Source organism: Struthio camelus, chromosome 2, assembly GCF_040807025.1.
Source record: "Struthio camelus isolate bStrCam1 chromosome 2, bStrCam1.hap1, whole genome shotgun sequence".
NCBI classification, from domain to species: Eukaryota; Metazoa; Chordata; class Aves; order Struthioniformes; family Struthionidae; genus Struthio; species Struthio camelus.
Window position 1 is genome coordinate 44,877,029 of NC_090943.1, and position 15,569 is coordinate 44,892,597.

At 35.0% G+C, this 15,569-nt stretch overlaps 1 protein-coding gene across 2 annotated transcripts in view; it reads right to left on the minus strand.

The window, feature by feature from the left end:
- The window catches only part of TOP2B (DNA topoisomerase II beta), an 82,645-nt gene that overhangs the window by 32,913 nt on the left and 34,163 nt on the right, over nt 1–15,569 (minus strand). For both annotated transcript variants that reach the window (XM_009687934.2, XM_009687935.2), the window contains exons 4-11: nt 15,263–15,326; nt 14,071–14,216; nt 12,946–13,043; nt 11,594–11,806; nt 11,339–11,512; nt 2,585–2,686; nt 2,341–2,478; nt 574–712 (exon numbers count right to left, since the gene is read on the minus strand). In XM_009687934.2, the coding sequence (XP_009686229.1) occupies nt 574–712; nt 2,341–2,478; nt 2,585–2,686; nt 11,339–11,512; nt 11,594–11,806; nt 12,946–13,043; nt 14,071–14,216; nt 15,263–15,326 (1,074 nt within the window). The remainder of the gene's footprint in view (nt 1–573; nt 713–2,340; nt 2,479–2,584; nt 2,687–11,338; nt 11,513–11,593; nt 11,807–12,945; nt 13,044–14,070; nt 14,217–15,262; nt 15,327–15,569) is intronic.

Genomic DNA, 15,569 nt, shown 5'->3' on the forward strand with positions numbered 1-15,569 from the left:
GCTCGCTAATCCCAGTTCCTGGCCGTGGTAGGAAGAAAGCCAATAGGGATTGTCAGTTCTCCCTGAACCCCCTGGACAGGAACATATGGGCTTTTAAAGTCTCATTAACCACTCCCTCAGGTCTGTACACCACGCAATCTATTTGTTACAGTTTGTGACCCTATAAAGACTCTGGTCTCTTTATATTAGAAGTGTCAAGACGACTAGTCACCTCTGAAATAGAATATTGATAAAACTATTTAGGAGGAAACAATTAGAAAACGTGTAAAACTAAAATCCTGCTTTTGTTCAGTTATATTAATTTTTTATTCTAAAGAGTGTGGTATTTCTAATATCAAACTCATCAACATACTTTAATTCTAGCACCAGAATTTATTAGAAATTTATGTACAGATGAGAGATGCAGTGAGGTTAAAAATGAGGCAGTCTAAACAGCATAGTTCTTAACAGGTAACTATCAGAATCACAGTTCTGTTTAAAAAAACCAGATATATAACATACTTAGAGCATCAAAAATGAATTAACAAACATCATCAAAACATTAAACATGCATTAAAAGTTACGTGCTCTTACCAGCATCATTAGCATCATCCAGTTTCGGAATGCCCTTGATCTTACTGTGTTTCACCGATGAACATTTTTTGTTCAGCTGGGTCTGCGCTTTAAATTTGACCCAGTTCAAAATACTCTCTATGATACCACAGTTTGAGGCCTATAAGCAATAGATCAGAATTGTGGATGAGAGAAGTAAAGCCTCACACTGTAGATTCTTATCTCTAAATTTTAAGTTATTGATCAAACAGTGGTTCTCAAAACCCTCTACATTTTAGAGAGTGCAAAATATCAAAGACCAAACAATTAACATACACATTATTGTCTAGCACCTCACACACACAAAACTAAAACACAACACATGCACGGCTTCTTTTCTCCTCCTTGTATTTACTGGAAAGTGTTCTATTCAGTGTTCTCCCCATCCCCATCTTTTTCTCCTACCTATTAAATTAGTGGAAAGAAAGGAGGGAAAGAGGACATAGGCTTAATAAAAGGTTGTCTTATGCTGTGCGACTGATGTGCCAGAAACATTTTGGGTACTAAGCATCTGCGTCCTGGACTCCAGCAGCAAAAAGGAACCTTATGATGGGATACGCATGCCCATTTTAAAGTTTCTTTGGTAACGGCCAAAAATGGTTGACAGATTGCCAAAAGCAAATTAAAATAAGGCTCGATATCAACTATTTCCACAACCACTAGAGAAAGTGATAGCATTTTTAAGAAACACGTCTACAGCAAAAATAGCACGTAGCATGTTTTCTACACATAAACTAGCTTTAGATACGATTTCACACCACAAGGAAATATGGCTGGAGCAAAAAAATGTCAGTTTTGTTTTTTCTTTATTTCCTCACGATGTAACATTCACTGGTTGAGATTCCACTGCATATTAAATACCTCTGAAGATAAATGTCCACTTCTGGGAATACCAGAAACACTAAATCAAATGCCCTAAGAGAAATATAACAAAATCTGGAGGATGAATCCAGGATTGTGTTATTTTTTCCCTTAAGTTCTAAAAGAATGCTGCTAGTAACAAAAACTTAGAGGAATAAAATACTACACAGTGAATTAAGCTTTGATGCCAAGAGTATAAGCAGTAGCACCATTCTCCTTACCACCAGAGTTCCATTTACATTACTGGCACTAAGCAGAATTTAATTTAATGAGTTATGGCTAACAATTCTATTTTCTCTCCTTTTATAAGAGTGTAGAATAGGAAAAGCCTCTACCATGTATTTGTAGTAATACACTTATTTAAAGCAGCAATTCTTAGCCCACCAGCAATCAAAAACCTTTTAATTTGTTCTCTGAGAATAACAATAATTTTGAATATCACATCCCCAATTTGGCATTGCCTTGGTTAGGTAAACGTGACATGTTCCCCCCAAAACAGACATCTGTTTCAGGGAAAGAGAATAAGACTGCGAATGAAATAGATAAAATAATATTCAAAGTCAGAAGAAATATTTTAATACAAAAATTGGTCAAGGTCTATGTTTAGATTTTAAGCGCCAAATCCATTTCACCAGCTTCTGTAGTAAATGAGCTTTTCAGGTGATACTTGCTTTTAAATCCAAGGCAACAGTCAAAATACAGTCATTCCCTCCATCATTAAGGCCAGAGAATGAATGGAGGCTCCTCCACAGCATTTTTATAGTATACTGATGTCACTAGGGTACCATAAATGCATCATTTAATCTTCTGCTAGATGGTATACCATACATATACTTGATCTAGTATGTCAATTCCTGCTTCACAGAAAAAAGGTTATACTTTACTTACTGCTTTAAAAAATTTCTCAGACAGCTGACACTTGGACCCAAAACTTTTAGGCTGTAAAGTCATGTTTTCCTTTGTTTGGGAATCAAAAGATGGGTTTTCAATCAAACAGTTAACAAAAACCCATATATGATTCTTCACCTGTTGAAGACACAGAAACCAATTTACTTAACAATAATTAAAAAGAGAAAGAAAATTATCACCTCCATCCTTGTCAGTGTTTTTGTATTTATCAACAGTTACTTGCCTGAAATGGTTTCACTGAAACTCCAGCTTTATTCTTCTTTTTCACCACTTCTATCAGTTTGCCCACAACCTGATCCACCACATAGTCAACATGCCTACCACCCTTAATGAGGGAAGAAAGAGAAAAAAAAATAGAACAAAGCCATTGAAATTCCTAATACCTTTTAACTGTATTACCAAAACTCCTATAGTCACACTTAAGTTAGCAAGCCATTGACATGAAGTTATAACATAACAGAAGGAAAATTTGTTTTCAAGTTTCTCTTTTATGTAACTCAGCCTTCATAGAATTGAGGATGACAGATGTGACAGGGAACAGAACAAGCAGGAGACTTTTCATTCACTATGTAGCCACGGACGACAAATGTAACAGCTTACAGCTTGTAACATAATGCATACCCTTAATGTGCATGGCAGATCTGATAATGACTCAGAAGACTAGCATGGTACTTAAGACTCCACATGGCCATCAACAGTATCTCTCTAACAGGCACATAAAAAACCTGGGACTGTAAACATCACATATGCGTTCATCAAATTAATCTTTCCCCTGCTATAAGGGTTTGGTTCATAAAAAAAAAAAAAAACCTTTAGAAGCCTACCCACAGACCTACAGCATCCATCCCCATTCATTCCCAAAAGTCATCTCAGCTTTTTCTTAGCTATATTTACAGAACTCTTCTGGATGAATGCTATTAGCATTCTCTGCTAGTCTGGGGCATATGCGAGTGCAAAGGGGGAGCAAACTGCAGCTAGCCAACTACTATATCCAGAAGATTCTAAAAGAGCAGAGCAAGAAAACCTTGAGCTGAGCAGCTCTCCTCACAGCTCATCAGAAGTAAAAACTGCTTCCTATTCATAAATCATGTCACAGTTAAGAGTCACATACAGAGCTTGCATGCGCTTAACCATAAGCCAGCAAACCAACCCTTCACGGGGTCACAGGGCAATAACTTGTAGCTACACCACCATGTGGTCACCCATCTTGAGACAAGGGCAGTCAGCTGGAATCCTTTGCAGCTACTGCCCAAATAAAGAAAGAAAATGATTTATAATCAATTTCTTATGCCATCCCTGTGCAAAAAAGTGAAAGATCATATAGGGATTTTTTTTCTCCATTTCTTCTTTCACAGCTTTAAGTAAAATATTTGCAGTGCCTGTCACAATTCTTCCTTCTATCCACAAAAGAGAGGGACTCTTAGCAGTGCCTACCCTTACTGAAGGTCTTTCCAAGTAGCTACTTCAAGTTAAGTCTTTATTGCAAAAATACTTTTCGATAAGGCAATATATCCACCCCCCAACTATGACCCCTAGCACAACAGACCCTGAGTAGGAAATATTCCCTTCTGTAGTTAAACTTCAGAAGTAGTAGGTCAGAACAGTTACCTTTCTGAAGCCAGCTATAACGGATGTTTTGCAATAGGATGATCAAAATATTGTCAATGTTTAAATATGCCATTGATAAAGTTCAATCTGTACAACAATGTCACAACACCCCTGCCCCCAAAATTCAGACATCTCCAGAAGGTGCTCCAAAGCTTCTATCACCTTCCCTATCTACAATTCTTTTTAGAACTGGACTTTAAACCAGCTATTAGAAACTCCAAAATGTACTGCTAGAAGATAAATAATTTTGAGATGAAATTGGTTAGAAAAGTAAAGATATTTTTTCCAAAGAGCTTGTGTGAAAAAGACCTATTACAACCTCTGACTACTGATTTATATGTGGAAAGGAAATCTAACAATTACAGTGTATGCTCTAAAATTTAGAAGTAGTTTTAATCTTTATTAGTGGTTATGACTCAAACAGCATAAATTTATATCAGTCAAAGAAACAACTACAGAAAAATTGTCAATTACTTAAGCTAACAAAGCTAATTTATATTTCACAGGACCTAGAAACCATTCCCATAATACAATTATTGAATAGCATCAACTAACATTAATAAATAACACACAGAAAATCCTACGGAAGTGTGACACAGTCATTTTAGGAAGAATCATGTCATAGACTTGAGACGTAATTGCTTTCCATGAAATGGGATTAGATCCCACTTACATAATCCTGATTAATAATCATAACTAAAAAACATTGCAGGTTAGGAAAAACATCTAGTATTTGCAGGTATGCACCCTGTAGGTCTTTATTTCTACGGAACAATGACTAGGTTAACTGTCTAAACCAACAGTGATAAATCTGTTTAAACACTTACAAGTCCATAGTGACATAATGTCCCTTACAGGATAAATAGTAAGCTCTCTTTGGAAAGACGGCATTTTGATCTCAACAATACAAATGGTCTTAAAGCTCCGGGTATCTGAAAGCTGAAACAAAGACAACTGGGAAAGAAAGAATATATGGGAAGGAGCTATCTGCAGCAACTGATTGTTCTCAGGATACGGCTCTCTGATGATGATGAACGAGTGAGGTCCCACTCTCACCTGAATAACTGTGTGCCAGCTGTCAGATTTTACCAAAAAACAATTCAACTCATTAATGTAACAAAAACCTAAACCAGCCACTGCATGTGGACAAAGAGAACAGAGAAGGAAGAAAAATAGCATCTTCCCCTTTTGATGCTCAGCTGCTGATGGAACTACAGCCTCAGTCGTTAAAAAAAATAAATAAATAAATAAAGAGGAAAACAATATTACAAAAACCACCTAACATAGATAGGTTTAGTATGTATTTTGCTGTCTTGTCAGGTGAACTTCTCCTCTTACAAGTACAATACATCTGCAGGCAGAGGTTCCCCCATTATTGGTACGAGATGAATATTTGAAGTGGGCATCTGGAGAGAGAAAAAAAATCTAACCAGTACTTGCCTTCCTCACCCAATACTTCCGTCTCCCTTAGACAGAGATCACAGCTCTCAGTCAAGTTCTACAGCCTCTACAAAAAGAAATCTATTGCCGTGACAAGATAGTCTGCTAAAATACTCACAATAAGGATTCTTCCAAACATACTTCAGAGCTGGCATACATAAAGATCTAACTAAACCAAAATGACTGACCACCACCAGTACAGAAGACACTGAGATACTGAATGAGCTGAAACCTCTGCTAGAGGGACAGAAGAATATTACGCAAGCGTTCAGAAAGACATTAATAGGAGACATAAAGCTGATGAACAGAAACAGCCACAAACAGATTGCATGGGAGTGCTTCAAAGCACTAAGCGTTTATCTAGAATCTCAAGACCAAATTTCATCTTGAGGCAAGTTCTCTCAGTGAAGTTTGACTTTGAGGGCAAAACTTCAAATCTCTTTATACAAACGATAACTAGTGTGTTCATGTGATTTCTTTTGAATGAAAACTGTTCAGATTAAAAGAAACTTTGAAAAGCCTTGGGAAAGCAGAAAAGTCTTCCACTGAAATAAGATGCAGAATGGATAACAGAGAAGTATGACTGCATTCTTGCCCCAGTTAGCTTTCTTTGTCTTTTCTTTGTTTTCCGCAGCATTATCAAGCCCACTCTTTTTTAACCTTCTCATGTTAAAATACAGAATATGGGGTACAAAATAACACAATAATTTTTGCTGATTCATCAAGAGCCATAAAAAAAACTCATGCAAGAATTTTAATTTTCACACAGGAAAGTAAGCGGGACTGGTATGCCTGGCTTTTTCTTCAAACGTCTACAAAAAAAGGAAGACATGTTGCAAATAAGGCAGGCAAACCTCAACATTTTTAAGTAGTTTAGAAAATCTTCTTTGGGATATTGCAGGAGCCAATTTAAATAAATATACAGTGCAAGACACCTTGAAAGACAGGTGGCAGAATATAAACTTTTTTGCACCATCAGTTTGAAGTTTGCTTATTGATTAAGTGGGCAGAAAAAGAAGTTCTAATTTTAACTGACAAATCTGAAATGTAAAATTAGTCATCTCTGAAGTTAGGTTTTTAATTCAGCTTGCTTTAGCAGGCAAAACACTCGGGTGAAAAAATCTCCAACAATTGCAAAATGGGAATGCAGAAGTGAGGATAACTGAGATCGCTTTAAAGTCTGAAGGAGTACAACCCTTTGGCAACGAGACTGATTTTTCTCTAGCTGTACTGGTGGTTGACCACGTGCTGAGGTTTTCTATGCCTCGCTGTACATAAGCAAAACTATTTCTGTACAAAAGGAGGAGACCTCAAGTCACGTTAGTACTACATAAGCACATTCAACCAACAGTTACTGTTTTCTAACTAGCTTGCTTTATTTTTCAGCTGTTGGCCTACGGAAGAAATATTGAAGTCACAATCACAGAGAGTTTTGAAAATGATGATTTTGGAAGAAAGTTATATTTTCCACTCCGCAAAAGAGACTATCAAAAAAAAGCTAAAAGAGCCTAGTCACCTCATGTTGGTTCTCCGAAATTCTATCATTAATCAAGCATACTGTAAAAACAACTCTACACAAATGGAAATCTCTTTTCCCCTTCTTGGAAAAAAATATTTAACAAAGGAGTTAAAAACAGGTAGGTGAGACACTGTCCATAAAACAAATAAGGAGAAGATGGAAAAAAAAAAAAAAAAGCTATGTTCAAGTTTTTGATCCATTCTACTGTCTTATTTTAAATTCGCAGACAAAGAAGTATGAATAATGACAAAATGGTAAATTCTAGTGGCCATTATAGCAAGTTCATAATACTTAGACTAAAATCTATCATCTTACAACTAGCAATTCATTGCTGCAGATATATCCTCTCTATATAATTAAAACATATCTAACTCAATGCCCATTATTTTAGCCCAGAAGATCACCTTTGTTTAATATCAATTATTGTCTACAGAAAGACAGATGAAATAATGGCTCCTGTTCAGACTAATCCACATTATGACAGATGAAACAAAAAAGGAAACACTTCCATGGAGACATTAATCATGAAGTAACAAATAAAAAAGTCCTTCTTTAGAGCTGGTTTAAAAACAGTTCTGAGGAGAAAGAGGATGGATATGAGGAAGAAACAAGGTAAGAAACAAGAAATGGAAAACGAAAACTGAGAAAAAACAAAAGCCAGGAATTTAAATTTTAAGAGACAGCAAGCATCAGAAAAGACTGAAGGAGATGTAAAGTGGCTGAATTGACAGGAGATAGTAACTGTGTTCTCAACTTCACGTAGAAAGAAGAGATGAAAACAAAAAAGAGAGAGGAGGTAAAAACTGCTTAAGATGGTAACTATTAACAATTACTAAATTGGTATTCGTGATTCAAATAAACCTCATACGGTGTCAGTTCCTAGAGCCATAAAATAAACAGCAACACAAACCACCAGTGTGAGTTAGAAGCACCATACGTTTCACTAAAAAATTTTTTCGTGATATTTCTTCTTAAAACCATCAAACAACTTTTATCCATATACAGACAACACTGCTTCATCATCAAGAGATTTCTAGTGTAAGTTGAATCCTGGCACTTCAAAGAAAATATATTTGTTTCAAAATTGTAACAAACTACTAATGGTAAATATCAAATAAACGACTCTTATTTCAAAAACTTTCCACGTTTGAATGGTAATTTTTAAATGCATTACTTTTATTCACCACATTACAAAAACTTAAGCCTGCATCAATATCTCTAATTTCAGTATAGTTTTTGTTTTTACAACTGGATTAGAAAAGTCTAGTTTTAGGACTTCAAATATTTTGCTCCAACCAGCAGCTGACATATCAGAAATCAGCTACTTACCTGTAATTCTTGTTCTTAGAAGGTGTTAATTGTAACAGTTCCTCATTCTTGTGTCCATTCTTAGTGTGTAGCATTGAGTGAGGGATGTTCAGAGCTCAAAGTTGGGAACCTTTCAATCATCTCACCAGTAGGTGGCACATTTACCCACTATCGAAGCATAACAGCCTATAACTGCCCCAACTGTCAGTGCGTTTAATACAAGACAGAAAAAGAAAAATGTCCTCTAAACCTAGAAGGCTGTCCATAACTATTAGGATACCGCCTTATGAAAAAGAGAACTACAGCTGCATAAACTTCTTGTCCCAAAAGGTAACCATTATGATTGATCCTCAGTCTTGCAAACTTCAGGATGCAAGGACGTTACCATGAAATGGTAACGACTAAAGTCTTAGAAGAGAAGCTTAGATTGGCTTCTATATACATCATATTCATATTCTCATCAACAGCCAACAATTAATTTTGAGGTATGCCACATTTACATTCTAAGGAGAGATAAACAGTTCATATGGCAAACTGAAATTCACAAGCTAATTATAAAAGTGAAGTTTTTATTCAATTAGCTCTATAAATACAATCATCATAATTTCTCTCAAATTAGTTTTCTATTATATTTATTTTATTAGAATAAGCCTGAAAATATCAAGTTCTGGAACTGCCATGAATTTCTTGCTAAACTCTCACAGATTTTAACAGGTTGGCTGCCCTGTATCCAAGTCTAGTATCTGCCACTGCATCCACATTAGCTGAATGTTTCTACTAAAATGATTGGTAGTATTATAGTTAGCCGTGCTGCAATACTAAGAGTATCACTGGACTGATGTAAATAACTTAATTTTCTACTATAATTTCTGCTATAGGTACTATTTGAAACTGAGAACTTGGAGAAGACAATGTTTTATCAATTTATACACAAGTAACACTAAAAGGTCATCAACACAACCATAATAGCTAGAAACATTCTTTCAAATGCAATCGTAGATTCTGGCAGTGAATTCTGTGGCAGTCTACTATTGCAAAACTGTGAATACAAAGGGAACTGCTCATTAGTGACATGGTAACGAATTTGCAAGAAAAAAAAAAGGGAGTTGTGCCTCAACATACTGCCTGACCTACCCACCCCTAAAAAAAATCCCATCAACCTAAAAAACTTGTTTGAATTTAAAGCAAGTTTAAAAAAAGGTGGAAGGGAAGTTACCGCTGGGTGAAATTTATCCAGAAACAGAAATGAAAAGCTTTCAGCAAACAGTGATATACAACCAAAGAACAGCTGAAATGAGCTCCTCACCTGTTAGCAGATAAGGGAACAGGCAGTTGACGCAGTTAGTTACTAGCCATTATGTCTCATCAGTGGGTAGTTGCACATCAATTGCTGGTGAGGTGGTTCACCGGCCCCGAACATTCCACATCCAGTCACACACATAAGGCATGGATTGGGAGAGTGGGAAAAACTAGAAATTACAACACTTACCTTTGAAGAATACATAGTATTTTTTCTATGAATTTTCTTAAAGAATATATGATAACAACGTATGTGTAACTGCACGATGGATGAAAATTGATCGAAAGGAGTCAAATTCAAAATCCTTTGAGTAAGTGTATGCAACATATTTACTTAGGAGTGAGTAAGTATTCATTTTTGCAAATATATTTTCATAACCTGATTTCAAACATTAAGTTTCTCTGCACGGTCAGCTTCTTCATAAAGATATTCTGAACACCTTTTAAAGTCATGCTACTTTTCTTCATGTTGCATAAAGAGGCCTGAAGTAAAACAAGTGTTTAACCTTAGAATTAATAGATACGTTTTTTGTTTTCCCTAGTTTTGACAAGTATCATATAAGCATTTAACTAAAATGTACATTTAAAAAGTAAATATTCCACACCAAAATAAATCATCTCCCTTATCACTGAATTCTGGTCCACCTGCACTGAAAACAACACTGGAGGAAGTTATATAGTGACAATCAGGTACCACCAAAACACTGGCTAAACTTCATCTACCACCTAGGTTAACACTGATATTCTGGACCTCGGTCTAGACTAGGGACCTCACTTAGTGTAACCACTGGTGCTTATGAAGCACTTGTACCACCTTTGGAAGCTTCTTCTGTTTCACTCTTCTAGAAGAGATCTGAGCAAGAAATTTTTAAGTGTCTGATTACAAATTCTTATCTTTCTAATCTTTCAGGGAAACTCATCGTTAAGACTCCCTAGAAATAGCCATCAGTCATTGGAATCTGGGGCAAATATAGCTCGACTGTCGGTACATCACTCATGCGTAATTTGTGAAGAGCAGAAATGACAGAGACATTCTCTCATCATGGTGGACCTCAATAACTAAACTTCTTCTTTGGGCCATAGCAAACTGGCATAAATGAGTTGTGCTAATGGATTTCAGATGATTGTCTTAGGGCCAAACAGCCCCATTATCTGAGAAGCCTAAAATTTGTATGTTAGTATGTAGAGCAAATTGCTTCTTGATCATAACTGAAGGCTTGCAATGATAACAGTTCACTACTTCTTTAGTTACTAAAAGGTACAGAGAATACCTAGATCCCTAATGTAGAAAAGAGTATAAAAGAAAAATATTCTCAACATTTCAGGCCATTTTTATACATCATAAAGCAATAAATGGAAAAACATTTTTCATGGATACCAAAACCATTTTTCCCAACCAAAACTAGCTACTAACTTTAAGCATTTTTGTACACAATTTTTACCTTAATTTCAGAGTTACTTTATTACAAAAATGTGTTGAAAAGGACAGAATAAAATATTTTGAGTAAACTTCAGTTCTATTCATTTTATCTTTAACCAGTACCACATAACGCTCGCATAAGACATCGGCCTCACTGATAATGACTGCTAGTATTTTAAAACTACAGAAATAAAAGACTGCCATGAACGTATTTTGATTGCTCTTAATTGCTCTTAACAGATAGTCTCATGCAAATGATTACCTCATCTTTTTATTTATAGAAGCCAGATTTATTTTTATCAAATACCTGATTAGGCATAACCTTAGTATACATTTTTTATCCTTTACAGTTTTTTTCATTTAATATAAATATAACTACTCACCTTTGTGGTAGCTATACTATTTACAAAGCTGATTTGCTGAAACCCTTTTTCACTTAAAGTGAGGCACACATCCCATCGTTCATTCACAACTTCATGAATAACTTTGAGTGCAACTCCAGTTTCATCCAGTTTGTCCTTTACGTAAAGATCTACGTAACTGCGAAATCCATTTACCTATAGTAATACAGATAAGCAATTACTATTCTTCCTATTAAGTATTCAGTCTACTTAAAATATTTTAAATGAGAGTCTTACAGGTAATTTCTTCCCATTCAACATAACTTTGACTCCTTTGCACGACCCAGCCAAATCATACGCTCTTCTTGTCATGAGGGCCACAATATCTTTGTCAAGTTTTTCCATTTTAAATTTAGACAGATCTGGCTGGAATGTAATGCACGTGTAGTCATCACCATCAAAATGCTTAATCTTGGGTTCAGAAGTCTTCATCATATTGTTCATCCAAGTCTTTAGAAACAAAAACATTTTAGACACTAGTTTGAAATACATGTTTACATGCTACATATACATGAATACATGTTATCCCCCTCCTTTGTTCTATTTTCCAGCTATGTTAAGACAGCAACAGCTACACAACAAAAAGCTCACAGATTTCTCTTAGAGGTTTCCCCTGGTAGAGCGTGATGCATAAAATTAATTGCCTTACCACGATCTGCACAAGCATTGGTGACAGCAGATTTGTGGTTTTTTAAATATATAGACATATATAGCTTGTTGACAAAACAATTTCCTCCGATTTACTTGGAGTCTTAACATTGTTCTCTAACAATGAAGGCACGTTTAAAAGAACAAGCAGAAGGATGATTCATGTTCTCTTGCAGCAGACATCAAAGTTCAGTTGCATTAAATTTTCCTCAGTTTTTGAAAGTACGTAATATTTCACTTTTTTAACAAGTTTTAAACTATATCATTTTCAAACTATACATTTAAGTCAGTACTAATTTGCTTTTTAGCATTTAGAAGAAAATATTAAATTCTTAGAAAGTCAGATAAACCATTAACATAGACTTTTTGTCAGCGCCAAGACAGTATAACCAGAAGTGGATTATTTGTCTAGAAAAGAGAGAATGAAGCCACCAGCTGTGAAAGACTTCAACGTTGAGGAAGTTTGGTAATTAATACCCTACCAAAGTTCTTCAAGCTTTATAAAGTCACAAAAAAACCCACAAAAAAAAACTTTTTCATAACACTATACAAAACTATCTAGATAATTGTTCTACTGTTTGCAGTCTTTAGTAGTACGTTTTTCTGACAAATTAAATAACCGAGCAATTACAAAATTTTGAAATAAAATATATTCCATTTTTACATTCATTTCCACATGAATATACCTTAGTTTTAACAGCAACGTGTTTCATTTTTAGTTAATTAATACTCTCAAGAAAAATGTTAATTACTTGAAAGAAAATCCCCAAATTCCAACATGCACAAGTACCAATTTTACAGAACTACTCTAGCCTGCACACCCTACATATCCTTTACATTTGAACGTTAAATAATTAATTTCATGAAATAGCAAAAATGCATTAAAATTTAAGTTTATAATTACAGCAAAGAAAAGGAAAAAGTTCAGACAATTCCTATACCTGCTTAAAGCTGTGTTTGTATTCTTTGCAAGCAGTTTCAACTGTAAACTTTGTACTGAATATGTTACAAAGTTTTGCACCATAGCCATTACGACCACCTGGAAAAACAACATACTTAAGTTTTTTTAAAGCAGAAATTATAGTTACAATATATAGAGGGTATGCACATGAAGTAAAATGTTCCTATATAGCACAAAAGCAGGGCCACGTGACAATAGCTATGAAAGAATGCCAGAGGTACAGTTTCACACTACCGCTGATCTGGGGCAGCTGTTTCTGCCTCAAAGATGAGCAGTTTGCTCCCCTTCCCTCCCTCCCGCCACGGCGAGGATGCTCCCACTGCTCCCTTACGTTGATCTAGCAGTCCTGTGCTGCAAGGCAAGCAACACCAATGCCTTCACCCCCAGTGGAAAACTAATTCATGAACAGATCCAATCCACTCTGTGACCGCACGCTTGCTAGATGTAACACAAGGCAAGTGGAGGGACCAGGAGCCCAGAGAACAGGAAGTCAAGTCACCCCTTCTAAGCTCCAACTCACAGTTAAACTATATTAACTGACTGAAATAATAGTCTAATTTATTTCTTGGGGAATTCAAAAGGAATTTTAATATACTACATTCATCTTAAAATAAAATCAATTCATTTCTGTGTGTCTTGAAGGAAAATTTTGAAGTCATCATTTGGTGGAAAAAATATATGGGCTAGGATAAAACAGAACAAACTTTCATTCATGAGCTAAATCAAGGTTACTACACCTTTAGGGTGAATAAATCATAGACTAATTTATTAAAATAATTTTTCCTTCAATTTTGACAGGGTAAACTTTTTAATGCTTGCAGATGGTATAATTAACATGGAACTTTTGCAGGTAGTAAATAATGAATCCTAACATGACATTAGAGACGCAAATGTAGTTCTCTCTAAACAATGCCATTAAAAAAAAAAAAAAGGTAAACAACACAAGATTGTTTCTTACAGCCATTTTACCATAATAAAGAACTTCGGTAATAGTAACTAAGTGATTACCCCTCACAAAAAAGAGCAGAAAAAGTAAAAAGGGAAAGCGTAGTGAAAAACAATCAACTGATTAACTGAATGAACACAACATGGTAAGTAGTCTTGCCTGTAACTTTTTTCTCATCGTCGTCATAGTTACTGGATGTTAGCAGCTGCCCAAAGATTAAAGCAGGAACATACACTTTTTCTACTTTGTGTTCCACAACTGGTATTCCCTTCCCATTATTCCATATACTGATAATGTTTGATTCCCTGAAATGAGCAAAGAAAAGCATTAGGCCAACTGTTGTATTTTTGAAAATAGACTCCTGCATACATTTTACTAGCTTAAATAATTACATACATTACGATAAAAGACCGTGCTTTTATTTTATTTGTAGTTCTACAATTTCAATTATCAAAAAACTCGTTTGTGCTTATTAGACGTCTTACAAGAAATATAATTGCCCATCTATGACATTTCATATCATAAAAATAACTCCAAAGAAATCTATATTTGAAGAACTTTCACTATCAATAGGCTCTGCCGCAGAATATTAAAGTTTAGTAATACTACTCTATTAATCTTTAGGTAGAATAGTAGTTTTTGTAGGTTTCATGGAAGTCCACTGAGACAAAGCCAAGTTGTAATCTGTTTAGAATGGTCATTTCGTATTTATCATATGCATTGTAACTTCATTTATGCATCAGTGCCAAAATTCCTCTTCAAAACATTTATTATTTAGGAACATCTCACTGAAAGGGCACTACTATGACACCCAAACACCATTTATTTAACACTAGAATTTCCCATTAGGGACTAACTCTTCTTCAAGGATTCCGTTTGGAAAAACGGTGGTAAGGAGACATTTGCAATTTGCTGCGTCAGCATGTTGTATCTGACTAGTTCAAACATAACCTCATCCTCATGCTAAAGGAATTAACGTAGATGCTCAAGACATATAAAGTTATGTTACAGAACTCACAGCTGCTATTTACACTTTATGGCTGGATACGGTTATGTACTGCCAAGCTTTCATCTCATCATGAATTTTAAAATCTTCAGGTTCCAAGTTTTATTCAATCAAACATTAATAAGTGGTTCAGGAAAACAGACAGTTATAAATTCAAAATGGTAGTAACCACTGTTAACCATTTTAATTCATCTTTTCCTCTCCAAATATGAAGCCAATGGAAACAATTCCAAAAAGATTATTGTATTCTAAAAAAATCTAATTTCATTTACTAAAATCTTTTATAAAAGTCTAAATTACAATAGCCCTGGCAAATAAAGTAAACTAAAACATGTTTTTACTTACGGATCAATGGATATTTTAATACAGGTCATATTCTTGTCCCTCTGCTTATTGTCAGCGGCATTTACTATGAAACAAAGTAACACAATTGAACACTTTCTAGGAGCAAAAATTAATTACTTGATTTGTAAAACTGATTACATACACATTCCACCAAAAGTTACAATGGTCAAGGTGCTTTTTAATCAGGTTGCTTTTTTTTATATATTCTCTACCTTGTTACTGAAGTCAGTATATATAATCTGCAAGAAGATATTTTTCAGCCTCCTTATGACTACTGATTCTATTTCTAGCAGTTAGACTACATTAG